Here is a 24,589-nt window from a genome sequence, read left to right as displayed (position 1 = left end):
CCTAAGCCCCAAGGGGCGACCCCGGCTGCCGCCGCGCACTCCCGCCGCTGCTCCTGCCCGCGCGCGTAGGGGAAGTGCCCGCCTACCGCGCGGAGAGGGCGTGACTAAGGCACAGGGACGGGCCGCTTTCTCACCAAGGCAGAATTCGGGCCACGGCGGCGCGCTCGACGTGGCGCGCGCGCGGCCCCTCCCCTCCTCCTTTAGTCCCGTCAGCCTGCGCGCGCCCGGGAGTTTGAATTTCCTCGAATTTGGAGCAATCTCGTAGCGGAAGGTGCTGCGGCGTGAGGTCGTCGCCAATCTCGACTAGGGGAACTAGGGAGCAGGTAGCTGAAACACTCAGTGAATCAGAATCAACGAGGATGGCGGGGAGAAGGAAGGGGCTGGGCTCTGGGCGGTGCCAAGTCTGTGAGGGGGCGCGGTCACCGCCCAGGATTCCCGCAGACGCCTAGGCGGCCACGTCCTGCTTCCAGGGTGAAGAAGTCGCCAGGGACTTGTCGTGCTAGGGCCTCCAGACATGTCTGAGGTGAAGAGCCGGAAGAAGTCGGGGCCCAAGGGAGCCCCTGCTGCGGAGCCCGGGAAGCGGAGCGAGGACAGTAAGAGCCCTGAGGCCCCGGGCGGCGGAGGCGGGGGCTGGGCGGACCCCCGGACGGGCCTGAGTCTGCTGTCGCTGGGGACTTGCCTGGGCCTAGCCTGGTAAGTGGACGCGAGGCTCCCCTGGCCAGCCTCCTGTGAGCCCGCTGCTGCTTGGGCTCCCACCCGGCTCCGCATCCCGACGGAGGTGATCCAACCCCCCAGACCTGGGCCTTCTGCGCCTCTGTCTCTACCCCAAAGGAAGGAAACCAGCCTTGTTTTTCCCTTTCGCGCGTTTCCTGTATCCCATTTTCTCCCGTACTGGTAGCATGCCCATATCGCTCAGACGGAGTTGAGGCTAAGGTTTGGGAACTAGCCGTTTGTTAAGAGCTGCAGATTCGGCCACACTTTCTGAAGCGCGCGATACATGTCAGAAGCGTTCATGTTATAAACCGTTACTTCTTGTCCACTGTGCCCCAGTCCGGGACACATCTGCCCCATTCTCCTTGCCTCATAAATGCCTAATGGAAATATTTACAACCTTAAAACAGATCATTATGTTGGGAAACAGATCATTATGTTGGGAGACCGAGGCAGGTGGACCACTGGAGGTCAGGAGTTCGAGACTAGCCTGGTCAACATGGTGAAACCCCGTCTCTACCAAAAATACGAATAATTAGCCGGGCGTGGTGGTGGGCCCCTGCAGTCCCCGTCTCTACCAAAAATACGAATAATTAGCCGGGCATGGAGGTGGGCCCCTGCAGTCCCAGTTACTCCGGAAGCTGAGGCAGGAGAATCGCTTCAACCCGGGAGGCAGAGGCTGCAGTGAGCCAAGATCGCACCACTGCATTCCAGCCTGGGCGACCGAGAGAGACTCCGACTCAGTCTCAAAAAACAAACAACAACAAAAAAAACAGATGGTTATTATAACAGCAGAGTTTGGAGGAGACCTCATATGTTGATCACCGTGCATGCATTATGAATTTAAGGTCTTTTACTAAGTTCGTTACAGATTGAACTTCGATATGGTAAAGCTACAAAAATATAGCACTAGAGTCCACTTTAAACAGTTGCAGTTTTTAAACCAGGTAAATGTGGATATATTGTTGTCATTAGGAAAAATGAATATTAGAAATATTCATTACAGCCAACTCGTGAATTTTATTTTCTGAATTTTTTTGTGGGGGGGGAGGGAATAGCCCATTTCATTTTAATAAGACTAGCACCTTAATAGAATTTTCTCCATTTTTCATTTCTTTGTAAAGTTATTTAGTAAGACTGTTGTCAGTCTTCCAGAGTGATCAAATTTTAGAAGAGATCCTGGACGTCTAGAACATTTTTGATGCTAGTACATATAGAATTATACTTTACTGGTGACTCATCTCAAATTGTGTATTTTTCAGAGTTAAAAGATTTGTTACGACCAAGCTCGGTGGCTCACGCCAGTTATCCCAGCACTTTGGGAGGCCGAGGTGGGTGGATCATGAAGTCAGGAGTTCGAGACCAGCCTGGCCAACATAATGAAATCCCGTCTCTACTAAAAATACAAAAATTAGCTAGGCATGGTGGCACACACCTGTAATCCCAGCTATTCAGGAGGCTGAGGCAGGAGAATCACTCTATCTGGGGAGGTGGAGGTTACAGTGAGCTAAGATTGCACCATTACATTCCAGCCTGGGCAACAGAGCCAGACTCTGTCTCAAAAAATAATTTCTTTTAAATTTTGTTACAATAAAGTAATTAAATGCTCTCTTCAAAAATGACAGAATTGTCAGTTGGCAGTGGTGGCTCATGCCTATAATCCCAGCACTTTGGGACGCCAAGGCAGGCAGATCACCTGAGGTCAGTCATCCGAGACCAGACTGGCCAACATGGCAAAACCCTGCATCTACTAAAAATACAAAAAAACCTGGCATGGTGGCACGCTCTGTAATCCCAGCTACTCAGGAGGCTGAGACAGGAGAATCACTTGAACCCGGGAGGCAGAGGTTGCAGTGAGCCAAAATCATGACACTGTTCTCCAGCCTGCAGGATGGAGCAAGACTCCGTCTCAGGAAGGAAAAAAAAAAAAGAAAGAGCATTGTTTATTTTACTAATACAGAATATGTTAATTTTGATCTGAAAGGAATAAATGTACTGAATTTACTGTTTTAAATAGACTGCTCTTATGCCTTAAAAAGGGTGACCTTCTTTAAGTAAATTTAAAAAAAAAAAAAACCTTTTTGGGCCAGATGTGGTGGCTCACGCCTGTAATCCTAGCACTTTGGGAGGCCGAGGTGGGCTAATCACTTGAGGTCAGGAGTTTAAGACCAGCCTGGCCAACATGGTGAAACCCCATCTCTACCAAAAATACAAAAATTAGCTGGACCTGGTGGCGCATACCTGTAATCCCAGCTACTCGGGAGGTTGACGCAGGAGAATCACTTGAACCCAGGTGGTGGAGGTTGCAGTGAGCCAAGATCTGCCACTGCACTCCTGGGTGACAGAGCAAGACTTGCCTAAATAAATAACCTTTTTTGTATTGGGAAAGAGTTACTATCCTGGTTAGCTTTAATAGAAAACTAAACTTTATGGGAATAAAACATCAGGAATTTGCTGTTAGTGATTCTTTACTGCCTGCAGACAATAAAGACCAAAATGTATTACATTCATTAGGAAGATTTCATTTGAGCTATGTGTTTGCAAAATGATAAAACATTGCTATATCAAAAATAATTTTGGGGGCCAGACGCAGTGGTTCATGCCTGTAATCCCAACACTTTGGGAGACTGAGGTAGGAGAATCGCTTGAGGCCAAGAGTTCGAAACCAGCCTGGGAAACAGACCGTGTCTACAAAAAAAAAGTTAAACAGCCAAGTGTGATGGCGTTCGCGTGCCTATAGTCCCAGCTACTTGGGAGGCTGAGGTGGAAAGATAGCTTGAGCCTGGGAAGTCAAGGCTGCAGTGACCGATGATTATACCACTGTGCTCCAGTCTGAGAGACAGAGAAAGACCCTGTGTCTCTAAAATATATGTATTATATGTATATTTTTATGGTCACATTCTACTATTATTTAAATAGTTGACAGTTGCTCTTGTGAAATCTTTTGCTGCTAAAATTGAAGAATATGTACTGTACTTTGGTTACTGTTTATAGCAAAATATTCATAGTAAATTTGGAAATAAAAATTTATCACCATAAGACATTTGTAAATATTTTCCAAGTAAAAAGCAAGTATTTGGCATCTTAAAATACTTAAAAGCTCACTAGAATTTTAACAAAGCCATTGAGATCTTTACCACTAAAACACATAATTTAGTATCTAAAAGTCAGTCCATCAAATCCTTATTAAATGCTTTCTGTACTGACACGGCCCTGGTGGTTAAAATACAAGTGCATGTGTGTCTCTCTGTGTACTCTTAAACACTGCTTATCTGTCCTCTCATTCTTCATCTGATTAAGTTGGAGGAAAAAAATCTGAACCCTTTCACTGCCCAAGGAGGATTTCAAGGAATTACACTATATCATTGTCTTCAGACCATTTTCTATTTGGAAAGAAAAGAGAAATAATATATAAGAAACTTAGAAGTGTGTTGCTTTAATATTTTCTCCCGCTAAATAAAGGCCTGATAGGCCGGGTGCAGCAGTGCCTCCCACCTTTATAATCCCAGCACTTTGGGAGGCCAAGGCGAGTGGATCACTTGAGCTCAGGAGTACAAGACCAGCCTGGGCAATGTGGTGGAACACTGTCTCTATGAAAAATACAAAAAAAATAGCATGCCTATAGTCCCAGCTACTTGGGGGGACTGAGGTGGGAGGATCACTTGAGCCCTGGAGTTTAAGGTCTCAGTGAGCTATGATTGAGCCACTGCACTCAGCCTGGGTGACAAAGTGAGACCCTATGTCAAAAAAAAAAAAAAAAAAAAAAAAAAAAGCATGATATATCCTATGGAAAATTTTCAGATGAAAGAATTGAGATTCTGCTTTCAGAAAGTTAAAAAGTTGTGAAATTACTAAACAAGACACAAAACCTGTACACATGCTTATTTAATTACATAGAAATTTAATCAGCTGGAAATTCCATTGTGAAAATTGTGTTTCTTATGGATATTTCAACAGATTTTTTTCATTGCTTTTATAAAAGTTTTTTATAGTATCTGTTATAATTATGTACAAAAAGTCAAAAGCTCTTTAAACAAGTCATATAACTGGTATTTTTTTGTTGTTGTTATCCAATATAATTTTCTCTATAAATCCAACTGTAAAACCTTGGCTAATTCCATTTCTAGTTCTAGTTTTCTTTCTGTTAGTAGAGTTTTATCTAAAAGACAAGGGTATACTTTAAATGCCCTGCTTCTTAAAAATGGAATATGGTCAAGGTTTTCTTGAAACCTAGGTATTGTGCTAAAAATGAGGCTATAGATGATATGAAACATAGGGCTAAGTGGAGACTGACCCTAATAGTGGCCCTGGAACTTCTTTCCTTGCAGGAGGTCTATAACAACAGCTTCCTTTGGTTATTTGCCTCTTTTTCATTAAACTGAAATAGAGCCAGAGGAAATCCTGAATTTATAAGTCCTCAATCAGCTGCCTGCCACCATGTAACCTTCCTAAAGGAACTATACAGAGGCAACCCACACCAATAATTACCACCATGCACTGTAGGGAAATGTAAACCATTCATTACCAAACGACCCTAGATAGATCTGTATGAGATCTCTATAGACTGCAATGGCTTATGAAGGAATCAGGAAGATTCTTTTTGTAAGGCCTACACTAAAAGTAGCCTGGGGTCCCTTTCTCCTATGTCTAACTCTTCCACAAGGCTATATGACATGATATGATATAATAGTGAGAAGAGGCCCAAAAACAAGAGGTTTTTTTTTTTTTTAGTGATTTATAAGTGGTATAATCTATCTAATCTGTTCCATCCTTCATTTGCCATAAACACAACCCAGTTTATACTTAGTGTTCAAAGGCGGACAGACCTGGGGCTTCTATCAAGTGCAAATGGGCAGGAACCCTGCTCCTTTATACAATCACAGGCATGTAGGAAGGACAGAAGAGTAGCTGCACAAAGTAGTCCGAAAGAAAGGCAGCCAGTCTTCTTGGTGGGCGTCTAATCCCAGCTACCTAGGAGGCTGAGGCAGGAGAATCACTTGAACCTGGGAGGCATAGGTTGCAGTGAGCCGAGATCATACCACTGCACTTCAGCCTGGGCAACAGAAATAAGACTCCATCACCAAAAAAAGAAAAGAAAGGGGCCACGGTACTTAAAGGAAATAGCTGATGTGCTCTGCTCTATTGTTCCAGGAGCTTTTATGAATAGCAATAACTATTTAGTGTTTTCAATAACTCAGCCGGGTGTGATGACTCACACTTATAATCCCAGCACTTTGGCAGGCCAAGGTGAGAGGATCGCTTGACCCCAGGGAGTTTGAGCTGCAGTGAACTATGGCTGCATCACTGTAGACCTCTTCCTCTTCAGCTGCCTAAAAGAAAAAGAAGAAAGAAAAAAAACATAGCCAGATCTCATTTCTACAAAAAAAAATTTTTTTTTTAATTAGCCAGTGGTAGCAGTGTACATGTGGTCCTAGTTACTCAAGAGATTGAGGTGGGAGAATCACTTGAACCCAGGAGTTCAAGGCTGCAGTGAGGTATGATCAGGCCACTGCACTCCAGCCTGGGTAACAGAATGAAACCCTGTTGAAAAACAAACTATAACCCTACAAAGTATTGGCTGAGTGCTATGGCTCACATCTATAATCCCAACACTTTGGGAAGACAAAGCAGGAGGATTTCTTGTCTTGAGCCCTGGGGTTCAAGATAAGACTGGGCAACATAGGAAGACCCACATCTCTATAAAAAATTTAAAAAGTAGCCAGGCATTATGACACATGCCTGTGTTCTCAGCTACTGAGGAGGCTGAGGTAGGAGGATGGATTGGAGCTGGGAGGCTGCAATGAGCCATGATCACACCACTGCACTCCATCCTGGGAAATAGAGCAAGATCTTGTCAAAAAAATAAAATTAGACCTGGCGCAGTGGCTCATGCCTGTAATCCCAGCACTTTGGGAGGCGCAGGTGGGTGGATCACGAGGTCAGGAGTTGGAAACCAGCCTGACTAACATGGTAAAACCCCGTCTCTACTAAAAATACAAAAATTAGCTGGGTGTGGTGGCGCACACCTATAGCCTCCAGCTACTTGGGAGGTTGAGGCAAGAGAATTGCTTGAACCCAGGAGGCAGAGGTTGCAGTGAGCTGAGATCATGCCACTGCACTCTAGCCTGGGTGACAGTGCGAGACTCCAACTCAAAATAATAAAATAAGGTATTATTATCCCCACTTCACAGATGAGGAAACATCAAAGTTATTTAACTTGCCCAAAGTGGTTATACAGCTTAGTAAATGACAGAGCTGAGGTATTCCAGTCACCCACCTAACCAGGATGATTCATGGCCTCCCTTGGATATTAATCCCCAAAGAAAGGCCAAGATCCTAGAAATAGAAATCCCCGAGTCCAGAATTACTTATAGTTCTTCTCTTCCTTCTACTAGAAGGTGTACCCTTTAGCAGAACCTAATTGCCTATTTTTTACCCTCATCTAAATGGCAAGACTGGGAATTGCTCTTCTTAGAATATGCCCCTGACTCGGTGGGGGACTAGGGAAGGGATACCATTAGAAATACCTAATGTAGATGATGGGTTGGTTGATGGGTGCAGCAAACCACCATGGCACGTGTATATGTATGTATGTAACAAACCTGCCCATTCTGCACATGTACCCCAGAACTTGAAGTACCATTTTAAAAAAAAAAGAATATGCCCCGACTCATAAAAAGGAAATGAAGCACCTTACACACTAACATGGATGCCAGTTTGAAAGCTTAGTTTTTCAGAACAAGCAGCCTTCTCAGCGTATTTTCTTGACTTCTAGAAAAATCAGTCATGTAGGCCAGGTGCAGTGGCTTACACCTGTAATCACTTGAACCCAGGCGGTGGAGGTTCCAATGAGCCGAGATCACACCACTATACTCCAGCCTGCGTGGCAGAGTAAGACCCTATCTCAAAAAAAAAAAGAAAGTCAATCATCTTCTTCTTTAATGTTAAATGAATTAATATTTATAAAGTACTTAGAATAGTGTCTGGCACATGTAAGTGAAAAATGAAATCTATTTTAACTCAGCACTGCACAGACCACTTTTCATCACTAGTGCTAAGTCAGCTTTGTACTTTTTTCTTATATGCACTGTTCATATGTAGTGAGGATGAATTTTTATTTTTTATTTTATTTTTTTTTTTTTTGAGAGGGAGTCTCGCTCTGTCACCAGACTGGAGTGCAGTCGCGCGATCTTGGCTCACTGCAGCCTCCGATTCCCAGGTTCAGGTGGTTCTCCTGCCTCAGCCTCCCAAGTAGCTGTGATTATAGGCACATACCACCATGCCCAGCTAATTTCTGTATTTTTTTTTTTTTTTTTAAGTAGAGAGGGCGTTTCACCATGTTGGCCAGGGTGGTCTCGATCTCCTGACCTTGTGATCTACCTGCCTTGGCCTCCCAAAGTGCCAAGATTACAGGCAGGAGCTACCATGCCCGGCCAAATTTTTTTTTTAATTTTAGTAAGAGGCTAACCATCCAAAAAAAACCTATTAATTATCATCAGAGATGATATTTCCACTAACATGACACAGGTTTTGTTTAAAGCTTGAATTTGAAAAGAAGTCCTGAGAAGGAAGGTTCTTTAATGTATTTTTTGTAGTGAATCAACTTTCATACAAAAGTCTCTTTTATAATAATGATTTCATTCTGAATAAGCTTGCTAATCTATAGTATAGATCTATGGTGGAGTATTGGATAATAAAATTAGTCCCTGAAATTAACTGTATTTCTTTTTTTCTTCCTCTTTTTTTTTTGTTGGGGGAGGGTAGGAAGGGTCAGGAAGGTGTGGGAAAGGCAACTCATTTCTTTAGAGTGGTCTCTTTCTTAATAGGGTCTCTATCTGCTGGTCTCAGATATCCTATACTCTGGAAGAAGAAAAAAAAAAAACTCTTAAAAGCCAGAAATGAAACAGCCAATGAAAAAATAATTATGTTCACCCTTCCATCTTTGAGATTTAGGATAATAGTGTTTTCTAATAACCAGAAGCTTTAAAGGTTCCTATTAATTTAAACACAGGAGAAAAGTCAATCTGTATTAACAGTGTAACCTGGGATACCATATGATAGAAATTAACCACCATCATCAAAAGAAATTTGTTTCCTCCAATATTGTAAACATTTGTCTAATTTAGCTTTGGACTGTTTTGTAGCTACAGTTAGCCTAATGATGCCATTTATGAATTCAAAGCATTACCACTTTTACAAGAATGCACAAAGCTCAGATAACTGCACTTACTCAGAAAAGTCTTTCACCTCTCCATTAAGCCTTGGGATCTTTAAATGATTGTCTTTCAGTGGAAATTAATTTCACAAAACATGGTCAATCAGTATGGTTCTAAGGTTGACTGTGCACTTAGATTACCTGGGAAGCTGTTGAGTTTCCAACATCCAAGCCACATCCCAAACCAATTAAATTAGAATCTTACTGAGACTCAGACATCAGATTTGTTAAAGCTGTCAGTTGACTAAAAAATATAGCAAAGCTTTTGAATCACTTGTCTAAGGACTGTGATTTAGGGAGATACTTCTCATGGTTCTGCTCCATTGCTTTTTGAAGACTCAATATGCAAAGAATTTCAACTGTTTTTCTCTGAGCTTGAAGAATTGAGTTAAAGTAGACAAAATGGTGTCAGGTCCAACGCAATTCTTTTGTGCTATTTCAAATCCTGTATAAATAGATGTTGATTTGTTGTTTTAAAGATTGAGGTAACTTTTTATGCTTCTACCCGTGGTGAAGAATAAACTCCAATTTTAGAATGACATCTCAAGTACACCTATACAAGTCGTCGTTGAGTACAACTAATTGTACAGTTTATACACTTTGCACTGATCGTGATCTATTGTCACTTCGACAATAGCTCTTTTCTATTTTTATACCTCTTTTCACACCCCCTGTTATTTTGCAACATCTAATTACTATCACTTCTCTCTTCCTCTCCACTGCTTTTCATCAGTGTACTCTTCTACATTTCAGTTTTAAAATACTTTTTTATAGATAAGTATTGTTTCTCCTACATTTCAGCATAAAAAGACCTATTTTCTAGATATTACCCAAATATGGCCTTGTGAAAAACGGTAGAGATCAAAGATCCTATTCTAAATTGTTCACTGTGTCTTCCTCTAAAATATTTCTTGTGCATACATCTATTACAGATATCACACCATCTTATTCCATGGGCTGTGAACTGTGAAAAAGGGCAGTGCTTTACCCATCTTTGCATGAGTTAAATCAGTACCTACCACATGAAAATCTGTCCAAATAAACTGATAAAAGCTGCATTTAGGCCAGGCATGTTGACCTACACTTGTAATCCCAGCGCTTTTGGAGGCTGAGGTGGGAGGATCACTTGAGGCCAGGAATTCAAGACCACCTTGGGATCGGGCATAGTGGCTCATGCCTCTAATCCTAGTACTTTAGGAGGCTGAGGCAGGTGGATCACTTGAGGTCAGAAGTTTAAAACCAGCCAACATGGTGAAAACACATTTCTACTAAAAATGTTAAAAAATTAGCCAGGCATGGTGGCAGTTGCCTGTAATCCCAGCTACTTGGGAGGCTGAGGAGGAGAATTGCTTCAACCCAAGAGGCGGAGGTTGCAGTGACCCATGATCATGCCATTGCACTCCAGCCTGGGCAACAAGAGCAAAACTCCGTCTCAAAAAAAAAAAAAGCTAAAGACCACCTTGGGCAACATAGCGATATGGTGTCTCTACAAAGAAAAATTAAATTAACCAGCTTGCAGTCCTAGCTACTTGGGAGGTTAAAGTAGGAGGATCACTTGAGCCCAGGAGTTCAAGGCTACAGTGAGCTATGATTGTGACACTGCACTCCAGCCTAGGTGACAGAGTGAGACCCTGTCTGTGAAAAAGAAAAAAAATACAACTACTCATACCAGAATTTATGTTGTTCTTAACAGAAATAGGTATAATTATCCTTTGAAATTCAGATTTAAATGGATATGAATTGGAGAGCAGTGATTTTTCTTTTCTTTTCCAGGTTTGTATTTCAGCAGTCAGAAAAATTTGCAAAGGTGGAAAACCAATATCAGTTACTGAAATTAGAAGCCAATGAATTCCAAGGACTTCAAAGTAAAATCAGTTTAATTTCAGAAAAGGTAATTATTAATTGGCTTATCTGGGACGTTTTTCCCATTTTACTTCCCCACTATCATTTCCTTATCCCAGCTCAGAACTTCTTTCTTCCTGCCTTTTAGACTATTACTATTTTAACTCTCACTGATTTTCCTACCTCTTGACATTCTCCCTCTGATCCATTTTGACTCAGATTGCAATTTGAAGGACAAGAATTTTTTAATATGACAATTTCTAGTGTTGAAAAAGACCAATTTGTTCATATTGGCATGATGTTAATTTTCTACTTATGTGCCAGGTATCGACGGCATTGAAAATGTGGTTGATCATGTCTATGGCATACCATCCTGAACGCGCTCGGTCTCATCTGAAAATATGGTTGATCTTTGGACATAAAATTAGAATATGAATAGCACTTATTGGGAAAAGATCTATCCATTTTTTTTCCTTATTTTCTAATTTTTGAGGATATATGTATATGCATTTAAGAATGGCTAGCCTAAGCCAGAAGCAGTGGCTCGTGCCTATAATCCCAGCACTGTGGGAAGACAGGCATATCACTTGAGGTCAGGAGTTAAGATACCAGCCTAGCCAACATGCTTACTCTAGTAGTAGTGTGTAGGCTAATTTAGAGAACAAGCAACTGGAAGCAGATATTAGATATTGCTTTTTCTAAAATACTGTCCTTCATCACTGAAGTCTAGGTTGGATCTCCACCTAAATGCTTCCATAGCTCTTCCCCTGACATAGTGCATAGACACTTGTCTTTCTCATCAGTTAAACTAAGCTGCTTAAGGGCAGAAGTGTATCTTGCTCAGTATTATGTCTTCAGCATAATGCTGTAAGCACATGATAAATTAATGATCATTTCTAGGCTTTTCTGTAGTCTCTAAAGCTGTATCTAAGTGTAGACTAAAAGAGGTCTATGACTTGGCCGTCTGTATTCCAGATACAGATTAGGAGGTGTCAGGGGCTTAGCATAATTTACAAATACTTAAAACACTTTACCATTCCATTTGACTTGTCTCACTAAACTATTTTTCAATTGTTTTTGCCTTTGTATCTGTAAGACCTGATTCTAGTACCTTCTCTGCAAGAGGTTGGTGGAAACTTTTTTTCCGGCAGAAATCCTTCCAGAACTATAGGATTTAGGAAAGATATAAAATTTTATATGTTACATATAAATAACCATAAAAATGACATCAAAGTTACCATTGGAGTTAAAAAGAGGAAATTGTGATCTATGTCAGGTCCTTTAACATTATTTTTCTCTTGAATATGCTTCTATAGAAATGCTCAAATATCTAGGATTATATGTTCAGGTGTATTTTTTTTTAACATAGTGCTGGCCGGGCATGGTGTAATCCTAGTACTTTAGGAGGCCAAGGCAGGTGGATCACTTGAGGTCAAGAATTCAAGACCAGCCTGGCCAACATGGTGAAACCCCGTCTCTACAAAAAATACAAAAATTAGCCAGGCATGGTGGCACATACCTGTAATCCCAGCTACTCGGGAGACTGAGGCAGGAGAATCCTTTGAACCTGGGAGGCGGAGGCTGCAGTGAGCTGAGATGGCTTCACTACACTCCAGCCTGGGTGATAGAGCAAGACTCCATCTCAAAAAAAAAAAAAAAAAAAAAAGACACAGGGCTAACCTTTGTGAAAACTATTAACATAATAAATGTCTTTGTCAGTATGATTCTGATGTACTTGGATATTTTAGACATCTTCAGAATTTTAACTTGGCATGTGTTATACTCCTATTTGTTAAAATGTATTTCTCTAATATGAAAATTATTAAGAAGCCTTGGAAATTGTTTTGTGTTATAAATGCAGCTTGAGACTGCCGAAAACATCCTGCAGGAAGCTACGTCATCCATGTCTTTGATGACCCAGTTTGAGCAGGAAGTATCCAACCTCCAAGATATCATGCATGACATTCAAAATAATGAAGAGGTGCTTACTCAAAAGATGCAAAGCCTAAATGAGAAATTTCAGAATATTACGGATTTCTGGAAGAGAAGCCTAGAAGAAATGAATGCTAATACAGACATTTTCAAATCAGAAGCAAAACATACACATTCTCAAGTAACTGTCCAAATTAACTCGGCTGAGCAGGAAATAAAATTGCTCACTGAACGGCTAAAAGATTTGGAAGACAGCACACTAAGAAATATTAGAACAGTAAAAAGACAAGAAGAAGAAGATCTCCTGCGAGTAGAGGAGCAGCTAGGCTCTGATACAAAGGCAGTTGAAAAGTTAGAAGAGGAACAGCATGCCCTCTTTGCCAGAGATGAAGATCTGACTAATAAACTCTCCGACTATGAACCCAAAGTTGAAGAATGCAAGACACATTTGCCAACAATTGAAAGTGCTATTCACTCGGTTCTCAGAGTCTCTCAGGATCTGATAGGAACAGAAAAGAAAATGGAAGACTTGACTATGCAGATGTTTAATATGGAAGATGATATGCTGAAAGCAGTGTCTGAAATAATGGAGATGCAGAAAACCCTTGAAGGAATTCAGTATGATAATAGCATATTAAAGATGCAAAATGAACTGGATGTTCTAAAAGAAAGAGTTCACGATTTTATAGCATACTCAAGTACGGGAGAAAAGGGAACTTTAAAAGAATATAATCTAGAAAATAAAGGAATTGGTGGTGATTTTTAAATTCATGACATTTATTCTGATGAACCATATCATTATACATGAATTGATTAGTTCCATGATTTTGAGTTATTTTGATATGCCTCATCTTATCCTACATTATTGGAAAATAAACAAGATGTCCACACAAATGGATTATCCACATAATCAAAGCTTATCTTTTTAAGCACTAAAACTTATTTCATTTTAACCATTTTAAACAGAAATTGTTCTTTACAAATATTTCTCTACTTTTAAAACAAGATACTTAATATTTTTAATGTTTTTTAAAGAATTAGTGGACATCATTATTAATTTCACCTATTATATTGGACCCACATATATTGATGTCTCCAAGGGCTAATGGGGATTATTTACTGCTTCATTAAATGACCCCAACTTGCCATTTTTCAAAACCTATGTCTCACACCTTTTCTGTCACCTGATCTTGCTGTCAGGTTAGTTGGTAATCTGCCTGCCTCAGCCAGTTCTTCACTTTCTTATGTAATTCACTGCAGGTTAAGAATCCAGACAACCAAGTTCATAGGAATTTTGTGTAAAATAAAAGATAAGATGCCTGAGGGAGAGCCTGGTGCCTTTGCTATGAATTAATATGCACTTTCTGAAAACTATGAAGCCTGGGAAACATTTTAGTTTTTGTTAAGGTTCTAAACTGTGTTACACATACTTGTAAGACTTTTAAAATCAGAGTAAGTATGTTCTTACATAAGGTCTTTCTTATGAATTACGTGTATATAAATCTTTGAAATATCTTTATATACCTGGGTTTTAAGTTCTAACTGTTAGACATGAGTTTGCTAGATCCATGATCTCTAGATAATCTGCTTAAAAATAAATAAGCCTGTGGCCTGTTTTAAGGAGGGAAAAGTAACTTAACTGTGATAATTAGTTACGCCAATAACTATGGTAGTTAAAAGCAAGTCATTTTAAAGATTTCCCAAACCATACCACTAAGTTTGTTTACAAATTGATTTTATCTTATTTGAAATTATATAATGTAGTCAACTGCATATGAAAGTTTGTTCTTGTTTTTGTCAATAACCTTAGCAGTTTTATAATGTAGTTTCAATGAAATTAAACACACAAAGAACTTGAAAGCAGTCAGTTACAAAAAGGTAGTTGTGGTCAAATAGTTTTAATATGCAAATATGCAAGTTTTTGGAGAACCCCCAATCTCGGTCTGCATTGGAGTTAGGAGGGCCAGTGGTAGACAGCCGTGAGTCATAAAAATAAGCCTGAAGAGTTCTATTATTAAGGGGCACAGCATTAATTTTTGCAGTCTTAACATTATACTTACTGACTTCTGAATGTCTCTTATTTGTGTGCACTGACAAAACTCATTTGTTTACTTTTATTTTCATACTAATAAAATAAATGGTAAAGTTAGCTGGAACTTTGTTGTTTTAACCTCCATCCTGTCAAGGCAGATAAGACCTCTTACGCTCTTCATGTTTAAATATTTTTTCTCACCTATCACCACATTTAATGAACTTATATTTTTAAAATTATTATGAATTTATATGTACCATGGTAATGGTTACTGGAAGTAAATGGAAACAAGGTGGCCACTACTCTATAATGACACAAGGGAAAGAAACACTGCACTTCTACAAGTACAACAGGAGAAAACTATTAAAGTATATATGTGTATGTGTATAGATATAGATATATACTGTATTTAGGAAGAGGTTTTCCTATTAAGAAATTTTTATTAAAGAGATTTAGATGTAATTACTTTTTCTTTCACTGTTTCTTCCATTCATTTATTTAACCAGTGCTTAAAATTTCAAAAAACTTTCCTGTGTATCAAATATTAAATTACATTGTTAGTCGTTTCTGTAGGGAAAATTATCAATATCCTAAAACACATTTTTGTATCTTTGTAGCTGATAATAAATTTTACATCAATTTCTTATAAAGCGACCAGGCACAGTGCCTCATACCTATAATCTCAACATTTTGGGAGACTGAGGCAAAATGGCTTGACCCCAGGAGTTTGAGACAGCCTGGATAACACAGTAAGACCTCATCCCTATGAAGAAAAAAACAAAAATATGTAAGGAGGAGTGGGACCAGGCACAATGGCTTACTCCTGTAATTCCAATACTTTGGGAAGCTGAGGTAGGAGGATCGCTTGAGCTCAGGAGTTCAAGAGCAGCCTGGACAACATGGCAAGAACTCATGTCTACTAAAAGTCAAAAAAAGCACATGTCTGTAGCTCTAGCTACGAAGGAGGCTGAGCCCCCTAGGTGTTCAAGGTTGCAGTGACCTGCACGACTGTGTTCCAGCATGGATAACAGAGCAAGACCCTATTTCAAAAGCATAAGAGTACTGGATCGACTGGGCATGGTGGCTCAAGCCTGTAATCCCAGCACTTTGGGACGCCAAGGTGGGCGGATCACCTGAGGTCAGGAGTTCAAGAGCAGCCTGACCAATATTATGAAACCCCATCTCTGCTAAAAATACAAAAATTAGCTGGGCATGGTGGTGGGCACCTGTAATCCCAGCTACTTGGGAGGCTGAGGCAGGAGAATTGCCTGAACCAGGGAGGCGGAGGTTGCAGTGAGCTGAAATCACCCCATTGCACTACAGCCTCGGCAGTGAGTGAAACTCCATCTCAAAACAAAAAAGAGTACTGGATCAATTTTTTTAATGTAACATGAATAAATCACTTTTACAATACAAACATCTAATTGTTTTTAAACTTTTGAACATATAATTTTAAAATATAGTAATATTGCCTTAAATTTTGCTTAATGATTGAAAACTATTAACTAAGTGTACTTGTATATTTTACAACTAAAAATGTTGATTTATTATCCTGTATGGCTTCGTTGAAAAAGCCATAAGATGCAAAATTAGTATTACTTTTTTTTTTTTTTTTTTTTGAGATGAAGTCTTGCTCTGTCACCCAGGCTGGAGTACAATAACATGATCTCGGCTCACTGCAACCTCTGCCTCCCAGGTTCAAGCAATTGTCCTGCCTCAGCCTCCCAAGTAACTGGGATTACAGGCACACACTGCCACGCCCAGCTAATTTTTTGGTACTTTAGTAGAGACGGGGTTTCATTGTGTTGCCCAGGCTGGTCTCAAACTCCTGAGCTCAGGCACCTGCCTCTGTCTCCCAAAGTGCTGGGATTACAGGCATGAGCCATCTCACCAGCCAGTAGTAGTATTTTTTATCTCAACCTAACTGTAGACCTTTGTATGAATTTATAATCTTGCTCAAACTTTGGTATGATATCATTACACAATAATGATGCTGAAAATTTACCAAACTCAACAAGAATAAAAACCCATTCCTTATAGACTTATTTCATATTTGCACAGTTGACAAAAGCTCTGCAAATTTTCCTAGCATCTGGTCATTTCAATTTGTAAGCTATTGATTAATTAATTTTGAGACAGGATCTCACTGTCACCCAAGCTGGAGTGGGATGGTGCGATCACAGTTGACTGCAACTTCAGCATTCTAGGCCCAAGTGATCCTCCCATCTCAGCTCCTCAGATTGCTGGGACTACAGGTGCGTACAACCATGCCCTGCTAATTTTATGTTTTTGTAGAAATGGAGTCTCATTATGTTGCCCAAGCTGATCTCAAACTCCTGGGTTGAAGCAGTTCTCCCACCTCGACCTCCCAAAGTGCTGGGATTAGAGGCGTAAGCCACCACACCCAGCCTATAAACTATTAATTTAATACAAATCAAAATATTCCACCCCAGCTTTATACAGCAGGAGAGGAGAAAACTAACATTTTAGCACCTGTTAAAATGATATACCTACATGTATGTCAAGCATTTCTAGGAAATTTACATTCGTCATCTTTTTTTTTTTTTTTGAGTTGAAACCTCGCTCTGTCACCCAGGCTGGAGTGCAATAGTATGATCTTCAGCTCACTGCAACCTCTGCCTCCCAGGTTCAAGCAATTCTCCTGCCTCAGCCTCTCAAGTAGCTGGGATTATAGGCGCCCGCCACCAGGCCTGGCTAATTTTTGTATTTTTAGTAGAGATGGAGTTTCACCATACTGGCCAGACTGGTCTCTTGGCCAGGCTGGTCTCGAACTCCTGACCTCGTGATTCACCTGCCTTGGACTCCCAAAGTGCTGGGACTACACGCATGAGCCACCTCGCCCAGCCCGTCATCATCATTTTAACAACTCCATATATTGATTACCTACATTGTGCCAGTCATTATCACTAATTCTTACTACACCTTTGCTAGCTATTAGACCCATTTACAAATAAGGAAATGGAGATTTAGGAACCTTAGGAACCTTGCAGTCACACTGTAGACATAGGTCTGTTCAATTCCAGAGGCCAAGGACCTCTCACTACACCATGGGGCCTGCTGCTATTCAACCAGGGAAGAAAAATCACAACAAATCTGCTGTTAGTAGAACTATCTTGATAACTCAAAAGAAATAATTCAGTCAAATGTGTTCCCTACCATGTTGCCATTAAACTAGACTCTTAAGTCCCTCAAAAGCTATAGCTGTGCTCTAAAATCGTTTGGCCCTTGAGCATAAGAAGCAATCAACAGGCCAGGCACGGTGGTTCATGTCTGTAATCCCAACACTTTGGGAGGCCAAGGCAGGCAGATCACCTAAGGTCAGGAGTTTGAGACCAGCCTGACCAACATGGAGAAACCCTGTCTCTACTAAAAATACAAAAGTAACTGGGCGTGGTGGTGCATACCTGTAATCCCAGCTACTTGGGAGGCTAAGACAGGAAAATCGCTTGAACCCAGGAAGCGGAGGCTGCGGTGAGCCAAGATCGCGCCATTGCACTCCAGCCTGGGAAATGAGTGAAACTCTATGTAAAAAAAAAAAAAAGGAATCAATAAATGAATAAATGTTGAAGAAGAGGAGAAAGCGATGCTAGAGTCCTAAGCTGGACTCCTCTAATCTATTCATAGGTTTTGCCACTGCATATTCTGGGCACTTTATTTTAGGGCTTAGTTTTAAATAGTAAAGGCTCTCATTATTATAGTCCAATAATCTCTAAGATCCCTTCTGGCTTTAAGTGGTTTTGTTTACTTATTTACCCTTTTTAAAAATATTTTTTAAAAAGTAGAGATGGAGAGGGATCTCTCTGTGTTGCCCAGGCTGGTCTCAAACTCCTGACTCCAACGGATCCTCCTTCCTTGGCCTCCCAAAGTGCTGGGATAACAGGTGTGAGCCACTGTGCCTGATCTAAATGGTTTTAAATTATACAGATCAATAAAATTTCCAGGTCCTTTAATAGAATTTAAAGATCCTGGCCCGGTGCAATGGCTGAAGCATGTAATTGCAGCACTTTGGGAGGCCAAGGTAGGCAAGATTACGAGGTCAGGACCGTCCTGGCCAACATGGTGAAACTGTCTCTACTAAAAATACAAAAATTAGCTGGGTATGGTGGCAGCCGCTTGTAACCCCAGCTACTCAGGAGGCTGAGGCAGGAAAATCACTTGAACCCAGGAGGCAGAGGTTACAGTGAGCCGAGATGGCACCACTGCACTCCAGCCTGGCCACTGAGTGAGAGACTTTGTCTCAAAAAAAAAAAAACTCCTTTAGCAAGTTTTTGGAAAGCAGGTTGGAACCAGAAATCATAGTCTTGAACCATGTTGCTGTGCTTGTAGATCCAGACAATACTTAACATTACAGGGCAGCATATAAGCCTAGTACCTGGAATATACTATAGGAATTTAATAAATATTCAAGTCGGGCATGGTGGTTTATGCCTGTAATCCCAGCACTTTGGGAGGTTGAGGTGGGCAGATCACTTGAGGTCAGGAGTTAGCAACATGGTGAAACCCCATCTCTACTTAAAAAAAAAAAAAAAGAAGGAAAAATTAGCTGGGTGTGGTGATGCATGTTTGTAATCCCAGCTACTTGGGAGGCTGAGGCCGGAGAATTGCTTGAACTCAGGCGACAGAGGTTGCAGTGAGCCGAGATTGTGCCACTGCACTCCAGCCTGTGCAATAGAGCAAGACTCCATCTCAAAAAATTATAATAATACTAAAATAAATATTCAAATCACCTATGTACCTTTTTTTTTTTTTGATCTGAGAAAGAGTCTGGTTCTGTCACCCATGCTGGAGTGGCATAATCTCAGCTCACTGCAGCCTCTGCCTCCCAGACTCAAGTTACCCTCTCAGCTTAGCCTGGCTATTTTTGTATATTTTGTAGAGACAGGGTTTCACCACATTGTCCAAACTGGTCTTGAACTCCTGAGCTCAAGTGATCCACCCACCTCACCTCACAAAGTGCTAGAATTACAGGCGTGAGCCACCATCCCCGGCCTTCACTAATGTGCTCTTTTCAGCTACGATAGACTCTTAACTCATCTATCCATCCTAGGCAAATAGGTTAACCAAGCCTATTAGCCAGGTGTGGTGGCACATGCCTATAGTCCCAGCTACTCAGGAGGCTGAGGCAGGAGAATCGCTTGGAGGCGGAGGTTGCAGTAAGCTGAGATCGCACCACTGCACTCTAGCCTAGTGACAGAGCAAGACTGCATCTCAAAAAAAAAAAAAAAAATACACTAATGGAACAGAATAAAGAGCCCATAAATACATCTGCAAGTATATGTTCAAATGATTCTCAACCAAGGTGCCAAGAACATACAATGGGGAAAGGACATCTCTTTAATAATTCTGTTGAGAATACTGGATATCCTATGCAGAAGAATGAAACTGGACCCTTATGTCAAACCATATACCAAAATCAGTTCAAAATGAGTTAAAGACTTAAATGTAATACCAGAAAATGAAAACTGCTAGAAGAAAACATGAGAAAAAAGCTTCCTGACATTAGTCTTGGCAAAGATTTTTTTGGATAGAACCCCAAAAGCACAAGCAACAAAAGCAAAAATAGATAGATAGGATTGCATCAAACTAAAAATCTTCTGTACAGAAAAGGAAACAATCAACAGAGTGAAAAGACAACCTATAGAATGGGAGAAAATACTCATGAACCATAAATATGAGAATGGCTTAATATACAAAATATATAAGGAACTCAAGCAACTCAATACCAAGAAAACAAATAACCCAATTAAACAATAGGCTATGGACATGAATGGACATTTCTCAAAAGAAGCCATAGTAATGGCCAACAGGTATATGAAAAAATGCTCAATATCACTAATTATCAGGGAAAGGAAAAATTAAAACACAATGAGATATCAATTCACACCTATTAGAATATATACTATAAAAAAGCCAAAAGATAAGTGTTGGTGAGAATGTGGAGAAAAGGGAATCATTGTACGCTGTGGGTGGCAATGTATAGCCATTATGGAAAACAGTATGGAGGTTTCTAAAAAAAAAAATCAGTAAGTATAATCATATGATCCAGCAATCCCACTTCTGGATATATATCCAAAAGAAATAAATCAATATGTCAAGGAGCTATCTGTACTCCCACATTCATTGCAGCGTTAGTCCCAGTAGCCAAGCTATGTAGAATCATTCGAAGTGTCAATCAAGAGATGAATGGATAAGTAACACAGGCATGTGCATACAGGCACGCGCACACAGGCACAAACAATGGAATGCTGTTTTGCCTTTAAAAGAGGGAAATCCTGTTATTTGTGACTACTTGGATAAACCTAAAGGATATTATGCTAAGTGAAATGAACCAGGCACAGAAAGACAAATACTACATATACATGCAATCTAAAAGAGTCAGACTCATGGAAGTACAGAGTATAATGGTGGTTACAAGGGACTGGAGGGGACAGTTAGGGCAATAGAGAGATGTTGATCAAAGAAGACAAAGTTTCAGTTTAACAGGTTGAATAGGCCAGGCGCAGTGGCTCACACTTGTAATCCCAGCACTTTGGGAGGCCCAGGCAGGCAGATCACAAGGTCAGGAGCTCAAGACCAGCCTGGTCAACATAGTGAAACCCTGTCTCTACTAAAAATACAAAAATTAGCCAAGCATGGTGGCATGTGCTTGTAGTCCCAACTACTCCGGAGGCTAAGGTGGGAGAATCGCTTGAACCCGGGAGGCAGAGGTTTCAATAAGCTGAGACTATACCATTGAACTGCAGCCTGGGTGACAGAGTGAGACTCCATCTCAAAAAAAAAAAAAAAAAAACCAGAATGAATAAGTTCTGGAGAGTTATTGTATAGCATGATTACTATAGATAATAATGATATATACTGGAAAATTGCTAAGAGACCGGGTGCAATGGCTCACGCCTGATAATCTTAGCACTTTGGGAGGCCAAGACCAGTGAATCATGTGAGATCAAGAGCTTCAGACCACCCTGGCCAACATGGTGAAAACCTGTATCCACTAAAAATACAAAAATTAGCCAGGCATGGTGGTGCACAAATGTGATACCATGTATTCGGGAGACTGCGGCAGGAGAATCACTTGAACCCAGGAGGTAGAGGTTGCAGTCAGCCAACATGGGGCCATTACATTCCAGCCTGGGTGACAGAGTGAGTGAGACTTCCATCTCCAAAAAAAAAAGAGAAAGAATTTCTAGGAGAGTAGATCTTAAATATTCTTACTACAAAAAAAAATAATATGTGAGGTGATGGATATGTTCATTAGCTTGATTTAATCATTTCAAATATGTGTGTATATATGTATATCAAAACATTACATTGTACACAATAAATATATACATTTTAATTTGTCAATTATACCTTAATAAAGCTGAAATAAAAAAGAAGTTTTGTTACCTTGTCTCACCCCGCAAAGCTCCATTGGAAGAAACTTTTTTTTCCTCTTCTCCAGCAACTGAAAAAACACATCACTGTCTCATGTAGCTCATTTTATTACCGTATAGAGGACCAATTGTGAAAATAACATAACATAAAAAATGTTAATTTCCAGTAACATTTCACAAAATTTTCTCAAATGTTTTCCTTCTTATTCATTAGTAATTCACTTACATTGTTCTAAAGTCTCTTACTTTTGAAGCCATCTTTTACCATATGCTTTCCAGAAGAATGGTAAAATTGTAGTTAAAAAGTAACATAAGGCAGGGCGTGGTGGCTCACGCCTGTAATCCCAGGTGTGGATTTGGGAGGCCAAATCATGCAGATCACCAGAGATTAGGAGTTTGAGACCAGCCTGTCCAAGATGGTGAAGCCCTGTCGCTATTAAAAATACAAAAAAAAAAAAAAAAAAAAATTAGCTGGGCATTGTGGTGCACACCTGTAGTCCCAGCTACTCAGGAGGCTGAGGCAGGAGAATCACTTGAACTCGGGAGGTAGAGGTTGCAGTGAGGTGAGGTCACGCCACTGCACTCCATTCTGGGTGACAGAGCAAACCTTCATCTCAAAAAAAAAGAAAAAAAAAAATCACAAAATTTAAGATGAAATTTAAATGCTAAGCTTCTAATACATTTAATCATTGTGATATTATATTTTCTTATAGTGGCAGAAATCTGAAGCTATCATGGAACAACTGAAGTATTTTCAAATAATTGCTCATCTAAAGCATCTACAGGAAGAAATTAATGAGGTAAAAACTTGGTTCCACGGGATAACTGAAAAACAGGATATACTGAATAACAATCTGACAGTGCTTTCTCAAGACATTACAAAAGTAGAACAAAGTACAACTTCCATGGCAAAAGATGTTGGTCTCAAGATTACAACTGTAAAAACAGATATGCGACGGATTTCAGGTTTAGTAACTGATGTAATATCATTGACAGATTCTGTGCAAGAACTAGAAACTAAAATAGAAAAAGTAGAAACAAGTACAGTAAAAAATATTGGTGATCTTCTTTCTAGTAGTATTGATCGAACAGCAACGCTCCGAAAGGTAGCATCTGAAAATTCACAAAGAATTAACTCTGTTAAGAAGACACTAACTGAGCTAAAGAGTGACTTCGACAGACATACAGATAGATTTCTAAGCTTAGAAAGTGACAGAGCCAAAGTTCTGAAGACAGTGACTTTTGCAAATGATCTAAAACCAAAGGTGTATAATCTAAAGAAGGACTTTGCTCGTTTAGAACCATTAGTAAATGATTTAACACTACGCATTGGGAGATTGGTTACCGACTTACTACAAAGAGGGAAAGAAATTGCTTTCTTAAATGAAAAAATATCTAATTTAACAATAGTCCAAGCTGAGATTAAGGATATTAAAGATGAAATTGCACACATTTCAAATATGAATTAGTTTGACATTATGGTTTGATGATTCCCATGGAAAAAATAAAAAATAAATAAATAAAATAAAATAAAAATAAGTAAAAAAAAGAATTAGGGCCGGGCGCGGTGGCTCAAGCCTGTAATCCCAACACTTTGGGAGGCCGAGGCGGGTGGATCACAAGGTCAAGAGATCGAGACCATCCTGGTCAACATGGTGAAACCCCGTCTCTACTAAAACTACAAAAAATTAGCTGGGCATGGTGGCGCGTGCCTGTAGTCCCAGCTACTCAGGAGGCTGAGGCAGGAGAATTGCCTGAACCCAGGAGGCGGAGGTTGCGGTGAGCCGAGATCGCGCCATTGCACTCCAGCCTGGGTAACAAGAGCGAAACTCCGTCTCAAAAAAAAAAAAAAAGAATTAGTTTGACATTATTGAGATTAGACTAAGGTAATTTTTTTAATGGGACCTCTCTTGTTAGTAGAAGACTGGTAATCAGAAATAATGATATTTTGGAGTAAAAGTCATTTTGTATTTAATCCTGTTTTGTACAGCAAAAATAAAACTTTTAAACAGGTTGATTTTCCAAAATAAATATGCTAAAACCTATTTTTGCAACTTTATATAGCAAGAACTTTATTCATCCTTCTGACATGCATGTTGTTACACACAGACACACACACACACACACACACACACACACACACACATGAGGAGAGGCAGAATCTGCTGATAGCACCGGGAAATCTCAAAGGGGCAGAATCAGAATCCCCTCCCCTAGGGAGTCCAGCATGTGTGGTTGGGGACCTAACTGAAGAACTACCCCTCAGGGGACAGGGCTGCAACATTCATTATCCAATTAGAGGAAGAGAAACTAGAAAGGTCACAGCCAGTGAGCCGCAGGGAAATAAAAAGTACACCTTTCTGGGTCTTTCATGGCTTTAGGAAACAGGGAAAGGAACAATAGTGTCTTGGTCTGTTTGGGCTATTACTTAACAGAATATAGCAAGAAATTTAGATAGCCTAT

The 24,589-nt window shown here is 40.2% G+C and overlaps 1 protein-coding gene across 2 annotated transcripts; it reads left to right on the top strand.

Annotated features, from left to right (window-relative positions):
* Positions 1-109: 109 nt before the first annotated feature.
* On the top strand, positions 110-24,171 carry IKBIP (IKBKB interacting protein). 2 transcript variants are annotated; one of them, XR_004270871.1, is made up of 4 exons: positions 110-693; positions 10,700-10,817; positions 22,840-23,645; positions 23,970-24,171. XR_004270871.1 is itself a non-coding variant. In XM_032285210.1 (3 exons), the coding sequence occupies exons 1-3, from the start codon at positions 515-517 to the stop codon at positions 13,464-13,466; spliced, it is 1,134 nt and encodes a 377-aa protein (XP_032141101.1). In that variant the 5' UTR covers positions 110-514; the 3' UTR covers positions 13,467-14,849. The 2 variants fall into 2 exon arrangements, 1 of the variants encoding a protein (XP_032141101.1); XM_032285210.1 differs by lacking the exons at positions 22,840-23,645; positions 23,970-24,171 and adding an exon at positions 12,630-14,849.
* Positions 24,172-24,589: the final 418 nt, after the last annotated feature.

This window comes from Sapajus apella, unplaced genomic scaffold (assembly GCF_009761245.1).
Source record: "Sapajus apella isolate SASKATOON/1434 unplaced genomic scaffold, GSC_monkey_1.0 scaffold2, whole genome shotgun sequence".
NCBI classification, from domain to species: domain Eukaryota; kingdom Metazoa; phylum Chordata; class Mammalia; order Primates; family Cebidae; genus Sapajus; species Sapajus apella.
Note: the sequence above shows the minus strand (reverse complement) of the source record. Positions and strands in the feature narration are given on the sequence as shown.

What these genes read in the sequence shown, in the direction of transcription:
- IKBIP (XM_032285210.1), top strand. Translation starts at nt 515, where the DNA reads ATGTCTGAGGTGAAGAGCCGGAAGAAGTCGGGGCCCAAGGGAGCCCCT. An exon ending in ACTTGCCTGGGCCTAGCCTG is followed by an intron (nt 694 to 10,699) that starts GTAAGTGGACGC and finishes TTTCTTTTCCAG; the next exon opens with GTTTGTATTTCAGCAGTCAG. An exon ending in TCAGTTTAATTTCAGAAAAG is followed by an intron (nt 10,818 to 12,629) that starts GTAATTATTAAT and finishes TTATAAATGCAG; the next exon opens with CTTGAGACTGCCGAAAACAT.